Below are 25,861 nucleotides of genomic sequence, written 5' to 3' on the forward strand. Positions count from 1 at the left end.
CTTTGCAGTCTTTGGCATCAATAATTTGCATTGAAATGAAACAAATCTGATGGGCTGTTTGAGTCTCCACCCCTTTTCTGAATTTGAACCCCAGTCACCCAATAAATAACTGTACCCAGTTTGGGGCCTGTGCCATTAACAGTGCAAGAATGGCAGTAATGAAATACTTCCCTTGAAAATCAATAGATGAATTTTGATTGGCTTTTGTAGGCTCCATCCACTTTTATGAATAATAGCTGATGAATCGGCGTTGCCCGGGTATGTACAGTATTTGGCTGGTGTTAGCTCCAGCCACTTTTTCTAACCCACAAATACTCAATGACCAAGTTTGTGAGCTTTAGGATCTTTTTCATCAATAATTTGTATATTCCCATAGAAATTAAACAAATCAGATTGGCTGTTTGTGGCTCTGCCCCTCTCCGGCATTTGAACCCCAGTCACCCAATGACCAACTGAAGCAGCTTTGAGGCATTTGCTATTAACAGAGCAAAAATTGAATCAATTTAAATATTCCCCTTGAAAATCAACAGGTGAATTTTGATTGGCTATTATAGGCTCCACCCACTTCCCATAATATTAATCTCAGTCACCCAGTGACCATCTGGGCAAAGTTTGAGAATACTTGCCATTAACAGTGTAAGAATGACTGCAGTTTATATTTTCCTTGTGAAATTTGTTTTTGCCTCCGCCCACTTTTTGTAACCTTGACACACAGTCACTTAATGACCAAGTTTGTGAGCTCTGGGGTCCTTGGCATCAATAATTTGTAGTTTACCAGTGAGATGAAACAAATCTTATTGGCTGTTTGTAGCTCCACCTCTTTTCTGAATTTGAACTCCAGTGACCCAATGACCAACTGTACCAGGTTTGAGGCTTGTGCCATTAACAGTGCAAGAATGGCAGCAATTTAAATATTCCCCTTAAACATCAACAGGTGAATTTTGATTTTCTTTTTAGGCTCCACCCACTTTTTTGAATATTAATCCCAGAAAATCCCAGTGACCAAGATTTAAGCTTTTGGGTTTCTGCCATCAAAAATGTGTGAATGGAAGCATTTTATTCAGTAAAGTAATCTTTTTGGCTGTTTGTGGCTCTACCTCTTTAGTGGTTTTGAACCCCAGCCACTTCATGACCGACTGTAGCTGGTTTGAGGCTTCTGCCATTATTAGTGTTAGAGTGGTTGCAGTTTCAATATTTCCCTTAAAAATAAATAGGTGAATTTTGATTGGCTGTTGTAGGTTCCACCCATTTTCCTGAATATTAATCCCATTCATCCATTGACCAATTGTGTCACGTTTGAGGACCCTGCCAATCACAAATCTGATTAGCTGTTTGTGGCTCCGCCCCTTTAGTGAATTTGGACCCCAGTCACCTATCAGCTAAGAGGCCTCTGCCATTAGCAGTGTAAGAATTGTAGCAATGTAAATATTCCCCTTGAAAATCAATAGGTGAAATTTGATAGGCTGCTGTTGGCTCCACCCACATTTCTGAATATTAATCCCAGTCACCCAGTGTGGCCCACTGTGTCAGGTTTGGGAACCCTGCCATTACCAGTGTAAGAATCGCTGCAGTTTATATTTTCCCCTGGAAAAAAATATAGTTGTTGGCTCTGCCCACTTTTTCTAAACTTGACATACAGTCACTCAATGGCCACGTTTATGAGCTTTGGGCTTTTGGTATCAATTATTTGTATATTCCCATTGAAATTAAACAAATCTTATTGGCTGTTTGTGGCTCCGCCCCATTTCCGAATTTGAACCCCAGTCACCCAGTGACTAACAGTACCAGGTTTGAAACATCTGCTATTAACAGTGTAAGAATGGCAGCGATGTAAATATTCCCTTTGAAAATCAACAGGTGAATTTTAATTGGCTGTTGTAGGTTCCACCCACTCTCTTGAATATTCATCCCATTCACCCAGTGACCAACTGTGCAAAGTTTGAGAACCCTGCCAGTAACAGTGTAAGAATGGCTGCAGTTTATATTTGACTCCACCCTCCAACTTTATTTTTGGCTCCACCCACTTTTTGTAACCTTGACCCACAGTCACTCAATGACCAAGTTTGTGAGCTTTCAGGTTCCTGGCATCAAAAATGTGTGAATGGAAGCAGTTTATCCACCAAGAAAGTCTGATTGGCTGTTTGTGGCCCGCCCCTTTAGTGAATTTGGACCCCAGTCACCCAATGACCGACTGTAGCAAGTTTTTCCATCATAAAGTTTTTATTGGAAAAAATGAATAACAAATAGCATAACAAATAGCATATCAAGCAAGAAGAATGTACAGTTATATATGCATATTATACAATATCAGTAAGAGTGTACATTTATATCTGCATATCAGGCAGTGTCAGTAATAATTCCTTGGGTACATCGTGCTCTTCTTAACTGTCATTTACTTAACCCTGAGGGCTGACAGGGAAGAGCACCGCCTATGAAATTAACTGGCGGAATCAGGTGGCTCCATAGAGCCTCCGTCAGTCTCTTGCTGGTTCCTGAGTGAACAATGTAGAGTATCATGAGTAGGTGGGAGCCAGGTAGAGTTAGAGAAAGACATATCATAAACATAAACATACCCTATAAGAAGGTAACATAACAGTAACATGTTCTGACAACGAGAGACAAACCATAGAAATTGGTGTGTTTTGGTGTGTGTATATACATATAAGCCCAAGAGGAGTTTCCACTATGGAGTGGGTATATTTCTTAAGGTTAAGCCCATAGTGAGATTAATCCTCTGTCTACACTACTTGTAAATCGGAGCATAGTTGTCTTTATCGGGGAGATTGGAGATATGACCAGAAGTGTTGGGGGGACTGTAGCAAGTTTGAAGCCTCTGCCATTAACAGTGTAAGAATGGCAGCAGTTTTAATCAGGGGTGGAGTACTGCGTGGACGTGGGTGGACGGCGTCCACCTACTTTTTTCAGAGAGTGAACGCCGTCCACCCTGGCTTGTGTGGAGGGGAGCAGCGCAGAGAAGGAGAGCTAAGGGGACAGCGGGGAAGGGCGGACCTTCGTGCTCACCTTCCTGCCTCTCCCCTCCGGTGTTTTCAAATGTCGGGCCGGCGGCTAAAGTGGGCGGAGACTTACCGCCTCCTTCCAGCTGCAAGGGACGCTCCGCTCTGTGTGCGGCTAGAAGACCAGACTAGCCGCACACAGAGCGGAGCGTCCCTTGCGGCTGGAACACGGTAAGTCTCCGCCCACTTTAGCCGCCAGCCCGACATTTGAAAACTCCGGAGGGGAGAGGCAGGAAGGGGAGCACGAAGGTGAGGGAAGGGGGGGGGGGGAGATGTCCGCCATTCCCCGCTGTCCCCATAGCTCTCCTTTTTCTGCGCTGCTCCCCTCCTGCTGGGGGCACACCTGGCTACCTGGGCACATGTACCCCTGCCTACATATACTGGGCACATATCCCACTGGCTATATATACTGGGCACATATCCCACTGGCTATATATACTGGGCACATATACCCCTGCCTTTATACAGTATACTGGGCACATATACCCCTGGCTATATATACTGGGCACATATACCCCTGCCTACATATACTGGGGACATATACCACTGGCTACACATACTGGGCACATATATCTCTGCCTATATATACTGGGCACATATCCCACTGGCTATATATACTGGGCACATATCCCACTGGCTATATATACTGGGCACATATACCCCTGCCTATATATATACTGGGCACATATACCCCTGGCTATATATACTGGGCACATATACCCCTGGCTATATATACTGGGCACATACACCCCTGGCTATATATACTGGGCACATATACCTCTAGCTACATATACTGGGCACATATACACCTGCCTACATATACTGGGGACATATACCCCTGGCTATATATACTGGGTACATATACCCCTGGCTATATATACTGGGCACATATACCCCTGGCTACATATACTGGGCACATATACCTCTAGCTAAATATACTGGGCACATATACCTCTGGCTATATATACTGGGCACATATACCCCTGGCTACATATACTGGGCACATATACCTCTGGCTACATATACTGGGCACATATACCCCTGGCTATATATACTGGGCACATATACCCCTGGCTACATATACTGGGCACATATACCCCTGGCTACATATACTAGGGACATATACCCCTGGCTACATATACTGGGCACATATACCCCTGGCTACATATACTGGGGACATATACCCCTGACTACATATACTGGGGACATATACCCCTGCCTACATATACTGGGCACATATACACCTGCCTATATATACTGGGCACATATACCCCTTTCTACATATACTGGCACATATACCCCTGACTACATATACTGGCACATATACCCCTGGCTACATATACTGGGCACGTATACCCCTGGCTACATATACTGGGCACATATACCCCTGGCTAACATATACTAGGCAACTATACCTCTGGCTACATATACTGGGGACTACTATACTCATGGCTACTTATACTGGGGACACCTATAGACCTGGCTACCTATGCTGGGGGTACCTATTTTGGGGGAACTGCTGTCAGATTATCTGCATTTTTGTGTAACCGCTGTTAAAAGTTTTTATTCAAAACACAATCTGACACCGCATTTCACGGGTCACGGCCCGCTTCCTCAGGTCAATACAAAATGCCTTGATAGCATAGGGGATAGAGTGTAGGCGCTAGTGTTGGGCGAACACCTGGATGTTCGGGTTCGGGCCGAACAGGCCGAACATGGGCCAGATGTTCGGCATGTTCGGCCCGAACGCCGAACTCAATGGAAGTCAATGGGACCCCCGAACATGGGGGCCCTATGGGGTCGCAGGCATAAGGGGGGAGCATGCCCCGGTCGCGGGGGGGGTCAGAAATTCCCCCCACCCCCTCCGCTAGCGCTCCCCCCTCTGCCCGCTTCCCCATAAAAAAAGTTATAGTACCTGGTGCCTGGTGGCTGGCAGTGGAGTGAGGAGGAGGAGGAGGAGTCCGAGTAGCAGAGTGGCGTTGAGGCCGGGCAGCGGGCGGTTCAGCGCTAGTACCCTTGTGGTACTTCCGCCCTTTCTCTGACCTCATGTCCTCTGCATACGAGGGTACGCATCACGCGTACCCTCGTATGCGTCATCACGCAGAGGACGTGAGGTCAGAGAAAGGGCGGAAGTACCACAAGGTACTAGCGCTGAACCGCCCGAACCGCCCGCTGCCCGGCCTCAACGCCACTCTGCTACTCGGACTCCTCCTCCTCCTCCTCCTCACTCCACTGCCAGCCACCAGGCACCAGGTACTATAACTTTTTTTATGGGGAAGCGGGCAGAGGGGGGAGCGCTAGCGGAGGGGGTGGAGGGAATTTCCGACCCCCCCCCCGCGACCGGGGCATGCTCCCCCCTTATGCCTGCGACCCCATAGGGGGGCAGTATTCGGCCGAACAGGGCCCTGTTCGGCCGAACAGGGGCCCTGTTCGGCCATGTTCGGCCATGCATTCAACAGTTCGGGCGAACCCCGAACAGTTTGGCCGAACACCACCAGGTGTTCGGCCGAACTCGAACATCACCCGAACAGGGTGATGTTCTGCAGAACCCGAACAGTGGCGAACACTGTTCGCCCAACACTAGTAGGCGCCACTGTCTGAATTACCTCTCTTTTTATTATATCATTTTTTTATTTGTATTTAAAAATACTTTAATAGAACGCACATTGGGTCCCTCTATCCTACCCACTACCAGTCAGACCTCCGTTGGAGGTAATAGCTTTGCAGTTTTTCTGGAAAGTCTACCGTACTACAGGAGAGCGACCATCCAATATCCAGCAGGACCTGGAGTACTGAGCAGGGCTACAGGAGAGCGACCATCCAGTATGCAGCAGTACCTGGAGTACCGAGCAGGCCTACAGGAGAGCGACCATCCAATATCCAGAAGGACCTGGAATACCGAGCAGGGCTACAGGAGAGCAACCATCCAGTATCCAGCAGTACCTGGAGTACCGAGCAGGACTACAGGAGAGCGACCGTCCAGTATTCAGCAGGACCTGGAGTACTGAGCAGGGCTACAAGAGAGCGACCATCCAGTATCCAGCAGGACCTGGAGTACCGAGCATGGTTACAGGAGAGTGACCATCCAGTATCCAGAAGGACCTGGAGTACTGAGCAGGGCTACAGGAGAGTGACCATCCAGTATCCAGCAGGACCTGGAGTACCGAGCAGGACTACAGGAGAGCGACCATCCAGTATCCAGCAGGACCTAGAGTACCGAGCAGGGCTACAGGAGAGCGACCATCCAGTATCCAGCAGGACCTGGAGTACCGAGCAAGACTACAGGAGTGCGACCGTCCAGTGTCCAGCAGGACCTGGAGTACCGAGCAGGGTTACAGGAGAGCGACCATCCAGTATCCAGCAGGACCTGGAGTACTGAGCAGGACTAAAGGAGAGCAACCATCCAGTATCCAGCAGGACATGGAGTACCGAGCAGGACTACAGGAGAGTGACCATCCAGTATCCAGCAGGACCTGGAGTACCGAGCAGGGCTACAAGAGAGCGACCATCCAGTATCCAACAGGACCTGGAGTACCGATCAGGGCTACAGGAGAGCAAGCATCCAGTATCCAGCAGGCCCTGGAGTACAGAGCAGGGCTACAGGAGAGCGACCATCCAGTATCCAGCAGGACCTGGAGTACCAAGCAGGGCTACAGGAGAGCGACCGTCCAGTATCCAGCAGGACCTGGAGTACTGAGCAGGACTACAGGAGAGCAACCATCCAGTATCCAGCAGGACATGGAGTACCGAGCAGGACTACAGGAGAGCAAGCATCTGGTATCCAGCAGGCCCTGGAGTACAGAGCAGGGCTACAGGAGAGCGACCATCCAGTATCCAGCAGGACCTGGAGTACCGAGCAGGGCTACAGGAGAGCGACCATCCAGTATCCAGCAGGACCTGGAGTACCGAGCAGGGCTACAGGAGAGCGACTGTCCAGTATCCAACAGGACCTGGAGTACCGAGCAGGGCTACAGGAGAGCAAGCATCCAGTATCCAGCAGGCCCTGGAGTACAGAGCAGGGCTACAGGAGAGCGACCATCCAGTATCCAGCAGGACCTGGAGTACCAAGCAGGGCTACAGGAGAGCAACCATCCAGTATCCAGCAGGACATGGAGTACCGAGCAGGACTACAGGAGAGCAAGCATCCGGTATCCAGCAGGCCCTGGAGTACAGAGCAGGGCTACAGGAGAGCGACCATCCAGTATCCAGCAGGACCTGGAGTACTGAGCAGGACTACAGGAGAGCAACCATCCAGTATCCAGCAGGACATGGAGTACCGAGCAGGACTACAGGAGAGCAAGCATCCGGTATCCAGCAGGCCCTGGAGTACAGAGCAGGGCTACAGGAGAGCGACCATCCAGTATCCAGCAGGACCTGGAGTACCGAGCAGGACTACAGGAGAGCGACCATCCAGTATCCAGCAGGACATGCAGTACTGAGCAGGGCTACAGGAGAGTGACCATCCAATATCCAGCAGGACCTGGAGTACCGAGCAGGACTACAGGAGAGCGACCATCTAGTATCCAGCAGGGCCTGGAGTACCGAGCAGGACTACAGGAGAGCGACCATCCAGTATCCAGCAGGACCTGCAGTACTGAGCAGGGCTACAGGAGAGTGACCATCCAATATCCAGCAGGCCTTGGAGTACCGAGCAGGGCTACAGGAGAGCGACCATCCAGTATCCAGCAGGACCTGGAGTACCGAGCAGGGCTACAGAAGAGCGACCATCCATCCAGTAGCCAGTAGGACCTGGAGTAGTGAGCTGGGCTACTGGAGAGCGACCATCCAGTATCCTGCAGGACCTGGAGTACCGAGCAGGGCTACAGGAGAGCGACCATCCAGTATCCAGCAGTACCTGGAGTACCGTGCAGGACTACAGGAGAGCGACCATCCAGTATCCAGCAGGACCTGGAGTACCGAGCAGGACTACAGGAGAGCGACCATCCAATATCCAGAAGGACCTGGAGTACCGAGCAGGTCTACAGGAGAGCGACCATCCAGTATCCAGCAGGACCTGGAGTACCGAGCAGGACTACAGGAGAGCGACCATCCAGTATCCAGCTGTACCTGGAGTACCGAGCAGGACTACAGGAGAGTGACCATCCAGTATCCAGCAGGACCTGGAGTACCGAGCAGGGCTACAGGAGAGTGACCATCTAGTATCCAGCAGGACCTAGAGTACCGAGCAGGACTACAGGAGAGTGACCATCCAGTATCCAGCAGGACCTGGAGTACCGAGCAGGGCTACAGGAGAGCGACTGTCCAGTATCCAGCAGGACCTGGAGTACCGATCAGGACTACAGGAGAGCGACCATCCAGTATCCAGCAGGACCTGAAGTACCGAGCAGGACTACAGGAGAGCGACCGTTCAGCATACAGCAGGACCTGGAGTACCGAGCAGGACTACAGGAGAGCGACCATTCAGCATACAGCAGGACCTGAAGTACCGAGCAGGACTACAGGAGAGCGACCATTCAGCATACAGCAGGACCTGGAGTACAGAGCAGGACTACAGGAGAGCGACCGTCCAGTATCCAGCAGGACCTGGAGTACTGAGAAGGAACAGTTAATTCCCTGCAGGCCTATACCAGAGATGGCCCGAACCGTTCACGGGCGAACATTTGTGGAGCCGCTACTACTTCCGGGACGCAATGACGGCTGCGCTGGGCCGGCGGTTCGCGTCTTTGATTGCGCGCCCGTTGCCAGCCACTCTCTGCGCATGAGCGCGACGTCACTCATGATGTCACGCACATGCGCAGAAAGTGCCCGGCAACAGGAGCGTGATCTAGGACGTGCACCGCTGGGCCAGCGCAGGCGTACTACTCCGGGTCATAGCGACCCGGAAGTAGTACAGGTGAGGAGTTCGCCGACATCTCTAGCCTATACAGTGGTTGCAGCCAGGAACTGCAACCCACCTTTGTATTTAGTTATATGAAATCCTCCGTATAGCTACGATACTGCACCTTTGGGCTCCCACTCTCTCCCTACTTCTCACCTAGGTATTCTTGGCCCTTACAAGAATCACCAAAGAAAAAAACCCTATATAATATACTCTTGCGATGTGCATGTATCTGGTGTGTGGTGTAGTGAATGGTGGCCACAGGGAGAAGGAAAGGGACACAGGTTTTTTTTGTTTAATGTTATAACAAGGAAATTGATAGAAATGTTTGTTATATGTTCCTAGTGAACAAAAAGAAAAAAAGATGGACCCCCAAATAAGGAAAAAACCCGGCCCTGGATAAATACTTCAACAAATTCAGACGCAGAATCTCTGACAGGATCCTGAGTAAAAGAAAGACACTGGCCCAGAACGTAACACCACAGGAGCAACAGGCCATCAGATCCCTTAAGGAGAATAAGGACATTATTATTAAACCAGCGGATAAAGGTAGTGCCATAGTCATAATGAACACCAGTGACTACATCCAGGAGGCACAAAGACAATTATCCAACACCGCTCACTATGCCAAATTACAGGGGGACCCCACAAAAGGCTACAGGATGGCACTTAATAGGATGGTTAACAGATTGCCTGCAAACATCAGACTACATGTAAGGACCCGTATCCCTGAAGAGAATAGAACAGCCTGCTTTTACATGCTTCCCAAGATCCACAAAGAGGGAAACCCAGGCAGGCCCATAATCTCAGGGAGCGGAACTCTTACAGAGAACATCTCAGGGTGGCTGGAAAACATCTTGAAACCTCTTGTCTGTAAAAGACCCAGCTACTTACAGGATACCACCCACCTCCTGAACAAACTGACAGCCATCGGCCCAGTACCTGAGGGAACCATACTGGCCACGAAGGACGTGGAGTCCCTGTACACGAACATTCCCCATGATGATGGTATTGCGGCCTGCCGTAAATATCTTCAGGGTCAGGGCATACCTGTAAAGCCTATTACGGGACTGATCAAATTCATTCTCACTCATAATTATTTCACTTTTGGACAGGACCTCTATTTACAGCAGATGGGCGTGGCAATGGGTTCGCGATTCGCTCCACAGTATGCAAATCTATTAATGGCCAAAATCAAAGAGGAATACCTCAATGCATGTGGCATAAAACCCTTGGCCTACTTCCGCTTCATTGATGATATTTTAATCATCTGGTCCGCAAGTGAGGATGATCTTCTCCAGTTCCACAGGAACTTCAATGCCTTCCATCCTACAATCAAATTGAAACTTACCTACTCTCACACAGTCAGAGATTAACTTTCTGGACACCACCATATACATCAGGGGTAACAACATACAAACCTCTGTGTATCGCAAACCTACAGACCGTCCCACATACCTAAGATATGACAGTTTTCATCCCAAGCACATTAAGAACTCTATAATTTACAGCCAAGCTATAAGGTACAACCGGATTTGTTCTGACAGGATGGACAGAGAGTGAGACAAGCACCTGGATCACCTTAAGAACACTTTCATTAAACAAGGTTACAGTCCTCCCATGGCTGAGGCCCAAATCAGGAAAGCCAGCAACATCCCCAGGACTGAACTCCTGAAATATAAGCAAAACCAGAAAGAGGAATGTGTCCCTTTAGTTATCACCTACAACCCACACCTGGAAATCTTAAGGAGGATTGCTAAGGAACTTCATCCCATTTTACACAAGGATCACAGACTGAGAACGATATTCCCTAAACCTCCACTCTTGTCATATCGGCAACCACACAATCTAAAACAGATGATTGTCAGGAGCTCTTTGAATAGGCCTCAACAAAACGGAACATCACCCTGCCAACAAAAAATATGTGGAACCTGCAGACACATTTACTCCACTGACAGCCAGGGTAACGATACCAGGTTCACAACAGGAGTACAGAGTACAAGGTTTATTTTCCTGTGGGTCCACCAATCTGGTATATCTGATCATGTGTGCTAAATGCCCCAATGTTATATACGTGGGAGAAACTGGACAAACACTGCGCAAACGTATGAATGGACACAGGCACACTATTAATGATACCAAATCTGGACTCCCAGTTGCTACACACTTTCGGTCCAACGGACACAGCATGGATGATCTTCGTGTCACTGCCCTGAAGGGCGGCTTCAAAATGTCAAATGACCGATTAATAGCAGAAACAAAATTTATAAATTGGTTCAAAGCTGTGCAGAAGGGTTTGAATAAGGACAACAACTTTCTATATTGGTATGAGATTGATGATATATGAACTGTCTCAGCCACTCTAGCTGAACTTGTGAACTAAGAATTTACGATACCTCTGGGTCAATCCTAAATACCAGGTCTGTGAGCAATGGAGTAAACAAGGATCCTTATCTTACCCCATTTAGATGGTCTGTTTGTATTAAGGCATCTTAATGACGTATTTATGCTTGAAAAAAATATCTGTTTTCCCTTTTGATGTTGCATGTATATAAGCTGTCTGTACCACCAGCTTGCAAACTAACAGGATGTAAGCCTGACGAAGGCTGCAAGGCCGAAAGCTTGTTTATTCTTATTCATTTGTAGTTAGCCAATAAATGGTATTATCCTGATTTAAAACTTCTTGCTTTTACTGATGGCTAACACGGTACAATACCCTACTGCTACTGCTATGTTCCTAGTGAGTGACCAATTTCTATTGCTTCATTGCATTGTTGGTATATGGTGATGCTCCTGCTGAAGGGGGGGGGGGGATATACATTCATGGGCAGCATGGTGGCGTAGTGGGTAGCGCTCTCGCCTTGCAACGCTGGGTTCCCGGTTCGAATCCCAGCCAGGTCAACATCTGCAAGGAGTTTGTATGTTCTCCCTGTGTCTGTGTGGGTTTCCTCCGGGTACTACGGTTTCCTCCCACATCCCAAAACATCCCAGATAAGTTAATTGGCTTCCCCCTAAGTTGGCCCTAGACTGCGATACATACACTACACGATATAGACATAGGCCTGTGGTAGGGATTAGATTGTGAGCTCCTCAGAGGGACAGTTAAGTGACAAGACAATATATACTGTCAGAATCCGCTCTGCTGGACTTGGTTCCCTGGACTGCTTTGTTTCCTATGCAGCTTGCATAGTTCAGTCCAGGGAAAAGAGTCCTTTCTGTCAGTTTGCAAGGCTGACTGATTTGCATCCACTTGTCATGCAAATTGCTTGTCTGCTTCCTTTGAAGGTTTCTAGTATAAATGTCATTTCCTCCCAGAATTCCTCGTTCGACATAGTTCCTCAGTTGCGAAACTTACCTTAGAGCCTCAGCATCTTGTTACTATATTCTAGTGTAGTTAATTCTTGGGGAGTGCTCCTTGCACTCCTATTAGTGCAGTCAGGTTGTGTATATTTGTACTGCCTATTCTGTCTTGTCTTGTCTGTGCGATTGTACTGTCGCCAGCGGTGGCTGACAGTGAATCGTTCTTCCTGTTCTTAGATCGCATTCGCCCTAGCATTAGAGGTGGTGGATCTTTCTTGTCTGAACCTTGGTGTATAACCTTAGCTACAATTGCTATTGGTTACTCCTTCTGTCTGTCTTGTCTTGTCCGTGCTATTGTACTGTCGCCAGCGGTGGCTGACAGTGAATCGTTCTGTCCTGTTCTTAGATCGCATTCGTCCTAGCATTAGAGGCGGTGGATCTTTCTTGTCTGAACCTTGGAGTATAAACGTTAGCTGCGGTTGATACTGGTTACTCCTTCTGTCTGTCTTGTATGGAACGAACGCTTGCTGCTGTCTGGTGTGAGGCAACCGATTAGCAAGCGTTCGCGTTATCTGTTTGTTTTCTTTCTCCGTGTTCATTAGTTAGTCAGGGTTGGTACGTTTTGCCACTGTTGCGCTTAACGTGCGGTGGCCGTACCGTTAACGCGCTTGTCTCTGTTGTGCATATAGTGTGGGGACAGCGTTTAGCTAGTTCATTTGTTATTTTTCTTGGCGTTCAGATTGTAGTTATTTGCTGTGCCTTTCTTACTCAGTTCACGCTCTGTCTTTGCTCTATCTTGTGTTGCTGATAGCAATTGCCTCTCTTGCGATTAGCTTTCTTACTCTGGTCTGTTCTGATGTGATATGTCTACCGTCGCTGGGTGGCGACTACATTGGTAGACATTCACATAGTCTGTCTCTGTACTTGCTTTCTTCTGAGTTGCTACTTTGTTGCCCAGTCTTGCTTAATCATACAATTTCCATCTGGCATCTGTGGCTGTACAGAGGACTTATCCCTCTGTACTCCACAGCTCCATCTGCTGGTTGGAATTCTCCTCTACAGATCTATACTGGGTACTTTGCTTCTGTGACTGTGGCGATTTCCTTCTGCTTCAGCGCACGCGGTGTGCGCTGACTGGAAATCGCCCGCAGATCGTTACATATACTCTGTACAGCGCTGCAGAAGATGTTGGCGCTATATAAATACTAAATAATATTAATAATAATAATTCTACCAGCAGTTGAGTTTGTGATATAGGCTCGGCACCTATACAATATATTATTATTATTATTATTATTGATTTATAAAGCGCCAACATATTCCGTGGCGCTGTACAAAGTAAGAAACAAACATGGGGTACATAATACAGACAATGGTGTACACTTATATACAAGATACATAATTAGTGACAAAATACAAAGAATAATACAAAATACAAATTATAGAATTGGTAATAACAGTGATAAAATTAACATGATGAATAAAATGTATAATGGTTACCAAGACACAAAAGGGGGAGAGAGCCCTGCCCTTGCGAGCTTACAATCTAAAGGGAATGGGGGGGGGGGGGGCAGGAGGAGGGGTAGTATGCAGCAAATATATAGAGGCTTTGTGTTTTAGGATACCTAGTAGGAGTGCAATTTGGTCTTAGTACAAAGGGAAGTGGCCTAAGGTAGCGCATATGCTTGTCGGAACAAGTGTGTTTTTAGAGAGCGTTTAAAGGTAACAAAGGTTGGCGAGTGACGGATGTGTTGTGGGAGGGCATTCCAGAGGAGGGGTGAAGCGCGTGCAAAGTCTTGTAAACGTGAATGTGAGGAGTTGATTCTAGAGGAGGACAACAGAATATCATGTGCAGATCTGAGATTGCGATTGGGTTTGTATCTGGAGATTAGTGAGGATATGTACCGGGGAGAGAGATTGTGGAGAGCTTTGTAGATTAGGGTTAGGAGTTTGAACTGGATCCTCTGGTTAATTGGCAGCCAGTGAAGAGCTTGACAAAGAGGGTCGGCAGAGGAAGATCGAGAAGAAAGATGAATGAGATGAGCAGCTGAGTTCAGTACCGACTGGATATATTTCTTTATTTTTTATTAGAAACACAATATTATTTTAAAATTTATTTTTTTGTGAAAATAATTGATTTTCGAGTCAAAATGCCATTGAAAGTCATTTTGTAATGCGCTTGTGATTTTTCACATTTCCCACGCCAAAACAACAGTGTGGGTTTTTTTTGTTTTGTTTTTTTGAGTTATTGCAGTAAAAATAACGATTTTTCCAGTTTTTGTGACATTTTCACCATATTGCAATAATACAATGCATTTTAGCGGAAGTTTCCATAAGTAGAAAATGCCACTTTTGATGTGAAAATTCAAGAGCAACACTCATATACAGTATGTGTGTATATGGATAGATAGATAGATAGATAGATAGATAGATAGATAGATAGATAGATAGATAGATAGATAGATAGATACTGTAGATAGATAGATAGATAGATAGATAGATAGATAGATAGATAGATAGATAGATAGATAGATAGATAGATAGATAGATAGATAGATAGATACTGTAGATAGATAGATAGATACTGTAGATAGATAGATAGATAGATAGATAGATAGATAGATAGATACTGTAGATAGATAGATAGATAGATAGATAGATAGATAGATAGATAGATAGATACTGTAGATAGATAGATAGATACTGTAGATAGATAGATAGATAGATAGATAGATAGATAGATAGATAGATAGATAGATAGATAGATAGATAGATAGATAGATACTGTAGATAGATAGATAGATAGATAGATAGATAGATAGATAGATAGATAGATAGATAGATAGATAGATAGATAGATACTGTAGATAGATAGATAGATAGATAGATAGATAGATAGATAGATAGATAGATAGATACTGTAGATACATAGATAGATAGATACTGTAGATAGATAGATAGATAGATAGATAGATAGATAGATAGATAGATAGATAGATAGATAGATAGATACTGTAGATAGATAGATAGATAGTGATACTATAGATAGATAGACAGACAGACAGACAGACAGACAGACAGACAGACAGATAGATAGATAGATAGATAGATAGATAGATAGCTCTGTAGATAGATAGATAGATAGATAGATAGATAGATAGATAGATAGATAGATAGATGGATAGATAGATAGATAGATAGATAGCTCTGTAGATAGATAGATAGATAGATAGATAGATAGATAGATAGATAGATAGATAGATAGATAGATAGATAGATAGATACTGTAGAAAGAGTGTGTGTAATCAGATATGGTTATCTAGGGATGTATGGCTACTTAGCTATTTAAAGCGGATCTGACATGAAAAACTAACTATAACAAGTAACTTGTCTATATGTCTTATCTAAAGTTTAGATAGTTTACACAGCAAATCTATCTGCAAACAGCTTCAACAGTTTGTGATTATTTATTCCTGTGATACAATGACAGCAGCCATGTTCTGTTTGTCACATTACACACAGGCAAGCTGATAGCATCTCCAGCCCTCAGTCTGAGAAAACTTCACTCCTCTCCTCCCCTCTGCCTCTGAAATCTCTGGCTAGTAACCTCCTCCTGCCCAGAATGAGCTCCCATAAGCCCTTGCTACTAAGGCTTAGAGTGCCAAGGCTCTCTGGAGAAGCTGTGGACGAGGCTGATTTAGTTTATAGGGAATTAGAGTATTAAAGCAAAGCAAAAAAAAAGTATTTGGCTTGAAGAGTGCCCTATAAACTATATGAAAGGAACACAATTATGCAATGAGTAAAAGTTTATCTCGGATCCACTTTAATACTTTTATTTGGTGAAGTTGGGACTAGAGCACTGGTTGCTGGTACTTGACACTTTTGGCAACTTTGGTTTGGATACTGTCATTGGTTTGGGCACAAACAGGTATATGCGATGAAGGTTAGGGTGAGGCTAGGTGGTGGATCTTCAATTGGGGAGGGGCACAGCTGATCGGATGTATGATACACTGTGTCTGTCTATGTAATTATGGTGCTTCTTGTAACAGACGCGTCATAGTTACTAAGCTATCTCTTACACGTTCCTTTTCCCTTACCTTAACGGACACAGCAGACAAATTGACAATGGACGATAGATACAACAGACATGCCCATTTGTCCAATGTTATCCATCGCCGTATGTTTTCAAGATATGGCGAGCCCCCAGCTGAAAGGAGTGGTTTCTATGTAAGTTCATGTCACGGCCTTGTCAGATATCAGATGCTTTAGACTACTTCATTTCCTGGCGCCAGGACATAAAATGGTTAACAGAACACACAGACACAGAAGATGTGAGCACACATTATGCTAGTTCTTTACTTCACTACCTTCCTTATATCCTACTGAATACAGGGTTTTGCTCATGCGCAGTATATCATCATATGTCACCATAATTACAGAAAGTCATGTGATTTACGAGAAATAGCACAGTTCAATGATCACGGGGAAATATGTTATTTAAGAACATACAGTTGCTTGAGGGACGCTCAGGGGATTTGCCCAGAGAGAATTTGCCTATTCTGAGTTTCATACAGCCAGTGTTTTCCTGCACAGATGTGAGGCTGGTTCTTCTGAAGACACCCTAATATCACACTGATTAGATACATGTATAATTGTATATGAAATTGATCTATATACTATACTATATACTAATATATATATATATATACATATATACCTACATATCCTTTCAAAAACATAGCAGAATTAAAAACAAAAAAACTATGAAGACACAGGAAAACTAACCCTAGAAAATGTTTAGCAAAATGCTGCCAATCAATCAGATGGCGGCAATTTGTTTGGTCGCTGGCAAGTGTTGTTATTATGAATGTTATGATGTTGTAATTTATTTAACCACTTGCCGACCGCGTCACGCCGATGGGCGAGGCAGCAGAGGCAGCCCCAGGACTGCCTAACGCAGATCGCGTAAAGTCCTGGGGCAGTAGTTTGCAGGGGATCTCCCAGCGGCAATCACTGCTAGGAGACGATATAAAAAATATTTATATATAAAAAAAATAAACATCCTGGCAGGGATCAGACCCCACCAACAGAAAGCTCTGTTGGCGGGGAGAAAGGGGGGGAATCACTTGTGTGCTGAGATGTGCGGCCCTGCAGCGAGGCCTTAAAGCTGCAGTGGCCTATTTGTTGAAAAATGGCCTGGTCTTTAGGTGGGTGGGGGGGGTTAACACTGCGGTCCTCAAGTGGTTAAACCTTGACTGGGTGCCAACTCCTCTCTCTCTTCCAGAAAATGAAATCATCCCACAAGGTTCTATGAGCTGCTCCACCTGCCAGTGGCCCAAATCCAGCGATGGAATAGTCTACGTACCGTACACATTAGCTTCAGATTATCGTGAGTACAGAGTTCGGATATTATGATTGTTTTTTTATTTACTCAACCTCCCCAGCGTTTAATTTCCCAGCAGTATTTGTACCAAAAGCAGTACATTTTTTTTTAAGTGTTTCTTTATATTGTAAGTATTTTTGTGGACCGCTTGCAAGTCAAGCATGCGTACAATAAAAAAAACAAAACACCTTTTTAACCTCCTTAACACTATGCCCGACACTGTGTCGGGCAATGGGCATACCACCGTCTGTCCTCAGGAGTGCCCCATGCTGAATAAATATGCAGAAATAGCTGAAAAACTTTCTGCTAGCAGTAGGCTAGTTAGTAAATGTGTCCGGCACCCAGGGATCCCCATGCGATCCCCCACAATCCCCCCCATTTATACGTTACCCCTCCCCCCCCGGATCCAGCGATCGCGCAGCCTCCCTGCACAGCTTCGGTCTCTCTATAGGGAGGATCGGGTTTGCGCATGACGTCATGTGCGATCCTCCCCATAGTGAAGACCGGAGCTGTCCGGGGAGGCTTCGCCGATGGCAGGAGCCAGGCTGGGTAATGTATAAACTGGCTGGATCGGGGGATCTCGACGGACACTTTTACTAGCTAGCCTAGTGCTAGCAGAAGGGATTTCAGCTATTTCTGCACTTGTATTCAGCGTGAGGCACAAAGTTACATAACCTCCTGAGCGGTGTAACGCTCAGGAGGTTAAATGACTTTCGTTAGGAAAAAAAAAATATTTTTTTACTTATCTGCTGCTATGGGCAGTTTTTTTTACACTTAGAATTTTTTATATTGGATCCCATACAGATGTTTGTATTGAATCCAATACAAAAAATTTGAATTTGCTGCCTGATGTGATGACAGCTGGGGCGCACGGAGTGTCATTAGAGGGACACGACGGGGGAAGTGACTGCCAGGACAGGAAGCAGATGAAGAAGGAAGAAGAGATGATCACTGGCAGGGATCGCTGCTAAGAAGATGGGAAAGCCAGGAGGTTTTGGCGAGGGATACCGCACACCAGCAATACCGCAGGTGAGTATTAGTAATTACTGGACAAGCCTGACTCATCCTTAGCAATTCCAGCTAATTTTTTAGGATGAGTCAGGCTCGTCCATACCACTAGGGAAGTTAGATCATCTTCCAAGGGCTTCTCATGTCCTCCTCGAGACCACCAATCCATCACTAAGACCCTCTAAAAGATCACAGCTGCACTCCCATACCTGAACGAGTGTAACCATGCTAAGCAGGTACAGGATGCCCCGTGCCTGTGCTTTAGCCCTATTGGCTGTGTGCTGCTGCGCAGGTATGAGGCGGCCCGCGCAGTCCGGACATGCATGTTAATGAACAGGAGTGTGGCCGCGTGGACCTCTCAATAAGCTCTTGTCAATAAGGTTTGGGGGTCTGAGCACAGGATCGATGGAGGCGAGGGGGACCGGGAAGCCTGTGGATTATCCAGAGGCTTCCTGCTATTGAAGTATCTAAATTATAAAATGATAATGATTGTTGCTGCAGGAAGGGCAATAAAATGTAGACCGCGGATGAGACTTGGAGGGCATCAGCCAAGTCTCAGGAGAATCAGGATAGAAAGAGTTGAGGACTAAACAGGGCCAGTTCTAGACTTTTTTTCTGCCTTGGGCAAACTTGAGAGGATGGGCCCCCCCTCCCCCCCCACCTGATTTGCAGCACCCGACAATTTACTTTGCTTTAGTTAATGTTCTCACATGACATGCTGCAGCTCAACACAATAGCACACGTTCCGGCTGTTAGTCTGTAACAAACAAACTGCTCAACCTCAGTGAGTCGGCTGTGCTCCATTCCTCCTCAGTCAGGGCAGCAGTTCCACCTCCTCCCTTCTGCTGTGCAAGTCAAATGTAACACTCCTGTTCTCCTGCCTCCCCCCTCCTCACTCACTGTCAGACTCCTCACACAGCACAACAAGCTGCTTTTCCCCAATGGCGCTCTCCTGCCTCCCCCCTCCTCACTCACTGTCGGACTCCTCACACAGGACAACCAGATGTTTTTCCCCAAAGATGACCTCTTCACCTCGCTCACTCTCCTCTCACTTCTCCTACTCTGACTGCATGCAGTAAGTGTAAACACACAGTACAAACATGCTGCCCCTGTAATCTCTGCTCCTGATGCAAATGTTTCACCTTGCTTCATGAGAGAAATGGCCCTGGGACTAAACAATCATGAGAGGTGGTGAGGGTTTATTGCTTACTGAGTGGGCATTCCAGTTATGGGGGCGAGAAGAACTGGAGAAAGAGTTATTTAATTAGGCTGGTAGGACTAGGTGTGTTAGGGGAGGGGTGAAGTGCTGTGGGTGATGGGAATGGGCGAGGCAGAGAAACGTGCAGGAGAGGGAGGGACCAGGATTTAGGGAAATGTCAACATCCAGGGATTTTATCTGATTGCCATCTGGAGTCGGGAAGGAATTTTTCCCTTTAGGGGCTAATTGGACCATGCCTTGTAAGGGTTTTTTCGCCTTCCTCTGGATCAACAGGGATATGTGAGGGAGCAGGCTGGAGTTGTACTTTATACTGGTTGAACTCGATGGACGTATGTCTTTTTTCAACCAAAATAACTATGTAACTATGTAACTATGTAACATCAGTGAGCAGAAAGAAGAAAGAGCCAAGCAGGTAATCTTGACGCCCTCGGCGCTATGGCAAAGTGCATATCGCATAGACTGCAATGATAACTGCAACCCCAGTGGCAGCCCAGGGGGTAATTTGGGTGCACTGGATTAAAATATAAATAGCAGAGGGTGAACTCAATTAATTAATCAGAGGCCCTCCCGGGTTGACCTTGGGGAAAGGATAAAGAGAGATGAAAAAAATAGAGAGAGAAAGTGAATCCCCTTTGTGTCTTGGCAAAACCTGGCCGGCTGTTGTTCAAGTTCTGGCTAGGCCGCTGACCCCCACCAGATGCTACTGCTGTGCTGTGGTGTGCTGAACACGGCTGCTGCTTTCCCTGCCAGAAGCAAGCTATTGGATACTGATATTGGTGCAGCCGCAAGGCCATGTCCCAGGGTCAGGGGATCCGGGACCAATGGCTGCGGTGTTGATTGTCTCCTCACAGTGCTTAGACAATTCATACTGAAGAACTTTTTTTATTGCAGCAATGCATCTATAGAATACTGTATGAATGATGCTTCTGCTTGCTCTAAAGTATCTCTACAGAAAACCTTGCTGGCTCAGTGGCTGCAGGAAATCTCGACTCTGACCTGTGTGAACTTTGTGGAACGTACCACGGAGACTGATTACTTAGCCTTCCAATCACATGGCGGGTAAGTTTCTCATCATAACAGGTGTGTTATCACCTGAAGTTTAGTATATAGTAATATTGAGGAGGCACCAAGGCCCATAAAATAGTTTAAAGCAATTTAAAGAACCACTATTTAAAAAATGTAAAATATATGTTACATACTGTATTTTTTGGACTATAAGACGCTCCTGACCATAAGACACACCTAGGTTTAGGGGACAAAAGCCAGGGGAAACAAATATATACTAAACCTGGTGCATCCATGGTGAAGGAGCATCTTGTGGATCATGCCACCTTTGTACCTCATGCCCCCTTGTACCTCTTGTGTCTCCCTGTGTCCTCATCTGTCCCCCTTGTGTCCTCCTGTGTCCCCCATGTGTCCGCCTCTGTCCTCCTTTTGTCCTCCTCTATGCCCCTTTATGTCTCCCTGTGTCCTCCTCTGCATGGGTACAGTACAGGGAGTCCTCAATATTGCGGTGGGTTGGAGGTTCGTATTGGCAAGCGTTCATAAGTCAGGAATTTTTTGCATTTGGACTATAAGATGCAATGACTTTTCCCCCTTCTTTTGGGGGAGAAAAGGTGAGTCTTATAGACTAAAAAATAAAAACTGTAGTTTAGGGGAAAAAGACATCCATCATCGAGGTTAAGCAAAAAAAAAAAAATCACTGTCCTGAACCCACACATTTATTAGTTGACCTAGAGCAAGGATGTAAAAATCAAATACAAAGCGGGCCAAAATTGAACACTGGGATCAAGTTGCGGGCCAACATCAATGTCTAGTGGCTACCTCTCTTCCTTATAAACTTCCCTGGTGTCTAACTGCCTCATCCCCTCACTATACTGTTCCCTGGTTTCTAGTTCCAGTTGCTGGTATCCAGTGTCCCCTTCCCTGTTGTCTAGTGACCCCTCCCTCTCCTATACAGTTCCATGGAGTCTAGTGCCTTTCCACTCACTCCCCATGTGGCTTCCCCAGTGATTTAGATCTTCACCCCCCAATATAGCTTCCCTGGTGGTCTAGAATTGGCCAAACATAATGCAAAGTAGGGAAACCACTTGAAGGCCAACTTTGATGGCTCTGTGGGCCAGATATGGCCCATGGGCAAGAGTTTAACATGTATGAAGAAACTCTGAAGAAGATAAACATTCTTTACAGGCTTTGGCCACTTAGCCTAAATGAACACTATCGATTAACATGTTTTTATTAAAATGGGATGGGAATAGTTTGTGAAGTGCTCCTAAATACTAATGTATACATTTCACACGTACGTTAAAAAGGGGCGCTGGGAAAAAGGGCGCGGGGTTTTAAATGATAAGCATGGATAACGTTTAAAAATATATTGTACTATATTTCGTTTATAAATAATGTTTTATAAAGTTATAAATCATTAAATAATGTGCATGAAATCGGCAAATGTGAAAACGTTAATCTTCCGTTTAAAAACTGAAATGCATAATAACGTTTAAAAAAAATTAGTAAGTAACCCTCCTTGTACCTACCCCTAACCCCTAGACCCCTGTATTGGTGCCTAAACCTAAGACCCCCTGGTGGTGCCTAAACCTAAGACCCCCCTGGTGGTGCCTGAACCTAAGACCCCCCTGGTGGTGCCTAAACCTAAGACCCCCCTGGTGGTACCTGAACCTAAGACCCCCTGGTGGTGCCTAAACCTAAGACCCCCCTGGTGGTGCCTAAACCTAAGACCCCCCTGTTGGTGCCTAAACCTAAGACCCCCTGGTGGTGCCTAAAGCTAAGACACCCCTGTTGGTGCCTAAACCTAAGACCCCCCTGGTGGTGCCTAAACCTAAGACCCCCCTGGTGGTGCCTAAAGCTAAGACACCCCTGTTGGTGCCTAAACCTAAGACCCCCCTGGTGGTGCCTAAACCTAAGACCCCCCTGGTGGTGCCTAAACCCAAGACCCCCCTGGTGGTGCCTAAACCTAAGACCCCCCTGGTGGTGCCTAACCCTAAGACCCTCCTTAGTGATCACTGTATTGTGTGTAGAATAATGTTTTAGAAACAGTAAGGGATAAAATATATTACAATTTACGTTACATACTGATCGCTTTATTTTGTGCATAATAATGTTTTACAAACAGTAAGGGATAACATTTAAAATAATGTTTTATTGAAATAGGAAACGTAAATCATCACAAGCAGTTATAAAACATTAAAAATCTTCGGGCGCTGTTACAAAACGTTATTATTCTCTGGCGCCCTTTTTTCCTGTTCGGCGCCCAGTAAACGATATTTATTATGGGAGTGAATGGCGGTGCCCGATTTGTCCACTAGCCACCTTTTTTTACTGTTTCCACATTTCACTGCTTATCTCTTTGTTTATCCAATTCCTTTCACACTTAGCTGACAAGCCAGGATGACCAGGGTAATGGACCAGTGACTCATGAGGGGAGGAAGGAATCCCTCTCCCCACATCCGTTAACCCTGTGTGTACTTTATAAATTTTAGCAGGTCTCACTAGCAGCTGCTTGTGTCTCTGAATGAGCTGCCTGCACTGAGAGCAGAGGAAATGTATCTTATGTGCAGCATAAACATTTGTAATTGTGTGTGAAACCTGATGTATTGTGTATGAATTCCTTCCTGACTCCAGATAAATCTCTGGATCAACTCTGCTGGAAATTTAAATCCCTGGATCAACTCTGCTGGAAATAACATAGTATTTATCAGTGCTGCTCGGATACCCCTTTTCAAAATCCGAATTGAACTCGGATCCGAATACCCAGATATCCGATCCGAATCGGATATCCAAGTTGGAACTTTTGGAATCCGAATCGGATATCCGAACCCAGTATCCGAGATATCCGCCCGGATTCGGATATCTGGATAGAAAACCGGAAGTTGCCTTTAAATTGCTTTTAAAATGTTCTTTAGGGTAAATGAGGCCTGTGGCTCATGTTTTTTTTAAAGGGAAACACTATTTGATGATGTGGGGACTTAAAATCCCCATAAAAAAAATGGCTGTCAATTAACATCAGGACTAGGTTCCAGACAGCGGTCGTGCAGCCCACATTGTGTCCAAAGTTCAACCGCACATCTGGAAAATGACAGTTTTAAGCCCAGACACCTCCAAAAAATTATGCAGAAATTGTGTTTTGGGTTAAATATAGGTGGTATCAGCACAGCAGCAGTGGCCTGTGGCACCCTGGTGGTGGGAGCAGCATAGGCAGCAGGAGCAGGGCAATGCAGCAGCAGCAGGTGTAACGTCTGCCAGGAGCATGCTGGATGGGGCACTTGGCGGTGGCACTTGGCACTTTGCACTTGGCACGTGGCACTTGGCACTTGGCAAAGTGCCAAGTGCCAGTCAGACAGCAGAGGAGAAGACACTAGTGCACACTAACTGTCACTCTGACACTGCTCAGCAGCACAGCAGTTCTGTAGTAAGCTAACACAGTAGTACTACTACTCTAACAACTAACTAGCACAGACTGCAGTACTACAGTCCTAACTACACAATAACACAGTAATCCTATTCCCTAACCTAACCTATACTGTAGCTAAGGCTAATAGCAGGCCAGCAGGCAGCAGCTGGCCTGGTCTGTGCACATCACACACACACAGACACATAGCAGCTGCAGCAGCCCTGCAGCACACACTGACTGTCACTGAATGAAATCAAGCTAGCTAGCTACCTAATTAACAATACAATAGTTTAGTGATATATAAGGGGTTCATCACTGAACAGCTTTAGGTTTATCACTGTATACAGCACTTGCTAGGCCAGCAGCACTGGAGCATGTCTCTCAGTGAGCATTCACAAGCAAGGACAATATTTCTCCTTATTATACAGGGGGGGGGCGCCTGGCCAGGGTTCCTTTCTGTGATTGGGTGCTAGGGCTTAGGCTGGGAGCCCTCTGATTGGCTCAATGAGGTCAGGTGGGGCTGGCCAGGGTTCCCTTCTGTGATTGGTTGCTAGGGTTTCTGCTGGGAGCCCCTGGGAGCCCTCTGATTGGCTCAATGACGTCATGGATGTCATTTTCTTAGTTACAGACAGTATCTTAATAGTCGGCTATCTGCAGATATCCGGATTGCCTGACAACTATCTGCGGATTGCTATTCGGATTTGGGCCCAGGTATCCGGAATCCGAATCTGGTGGATTGCTGAAAACGTTTGGATTATCTGGGTAGCTCGGATATCCGAAATCTTGCTGAGCACCACTAGTAATTATAGCCATAGACGTCCTTCAGTGCAATTAAAGCATCCAAGCCATCTGTAAATGCAGATGTAGAATTTGCCATAACTACTCCCGGTAGTAAGATATTCCAGAATTGTAATCAGTATTATTGCAAAGAACCTCTTTCTAAGACAGATGGCAAAAGCTTTTTTTTTTTTTCCCCCTGCAAATGTCCCCTTGTCCTTTGCACAAGCCTTTTTTTTACTCTAGAGCACAGCACATCATTCTCCAGAGACTTTCCCGTTTTGACTCTTTGATTTGACCTAAGGAAGTGGGTGAGCCCATGAAACGCGTTGTCTTTGGTCTTTAATAAAAGTGGACTTTGCCTAATTAGTGGTGTTTTTCCTGGGCAACATAAGTTAGTCTCCCTCCTCCTTTTCAGACCGTTTTAACTATTTCATTTTGGATATAGATTGACCCTTGGCATTAATTTATCACGATCCATGTATTGTGCCTAATAGGTCCAAAATGACAAGAAGGAAGAAAAGCAGTCCTGATCATGTGTCCTCTTTTTGTTTCCCTGCAGGTGCTGGTCTTATATTGGGAACGTAGGGGGCACTCAGGCGGTTGGTGTAGACATGCAGTTCTGCATGCCTCAATCTGTTTTCCAACATGAGGTTCTGCACGCTCTTGGATTTAACCATGAAGTACAGAGAAAAGACCGGGACCAATATGTGAAGATCCTTTACAATAACATTATGCCAGGTAATATAACAAACATTATGTTCCACTCAAGGACATTTTGTTCATTAAAGAGACTCTGTAACAAATTTTTCAGCCTTAGTTCTTCTATCCTATAAGTTCCTATGCCTGTTCTAATCTGCTCTAGCTTACTGCAGTCTTTCCTAACTGCACTGTTGTTCTGCCAACCCTTGAG

The 25,861-nt window shown here is 45.9% G+C and overlaps 1 protein-coding gene across 1 annotated transcript in view; it reads left to right on the forward strand.

Annotated features, from left to right (window-relative positions):
- Positions 1 to 7,123: 7,123 nt before the first annotated feature.
- The window catches only part of LOC137536632 (astacin-like metalloendopeptidase), a gene marked incomplete at its 3' end in the record, with an annotated part of 58,607 nt that continues 39,869 nt past the window's right edge, over positions 7,124 to 25,861 (forward strand). Inside the window, exons 1-5 of the mRNA XM_068258882.1 lie at positions 7,124 to 7,321; positions 7,814 to 8,033; positions 17,438 to 17,542; positions 20,705 to 20,822; positions 25,511 to 25,689. Of these exons, the coding sequence (XP_068114983.1) occupies positions 7,124 to 7,321; positions 7,814 to 8,033; positions 17,438 to 17,542; positions 20,705 to 20,822; positions 25,511 to 25,689 (820 nt within the window). The remainder of the gene's footprint in view (positions 7,322 to 7,813; positions 8,034 to 17,437; positions 17,543 to 20,704; positions 20,823 to 25,510; positions 25,690 to 25,861) is intronic.

The sequence above is a fragment of the Hyperolius riggenbachi genome, chromosome 10, assembly GCF_040937935.1.
Source record: "Hyperolius riggenbachi isolate aHypRig1 chromosome 10, aHypRig1.pri, whole genome shotgun sequence".
In the NCBI taxonomy this organism is placed as follows: domain Eukaryota; kingdom Metazoa; phylum Chordata; class Amphibia; order Anura; family Hyperoliidae; genus Hyperolius; species Hyperolius riggenbachi.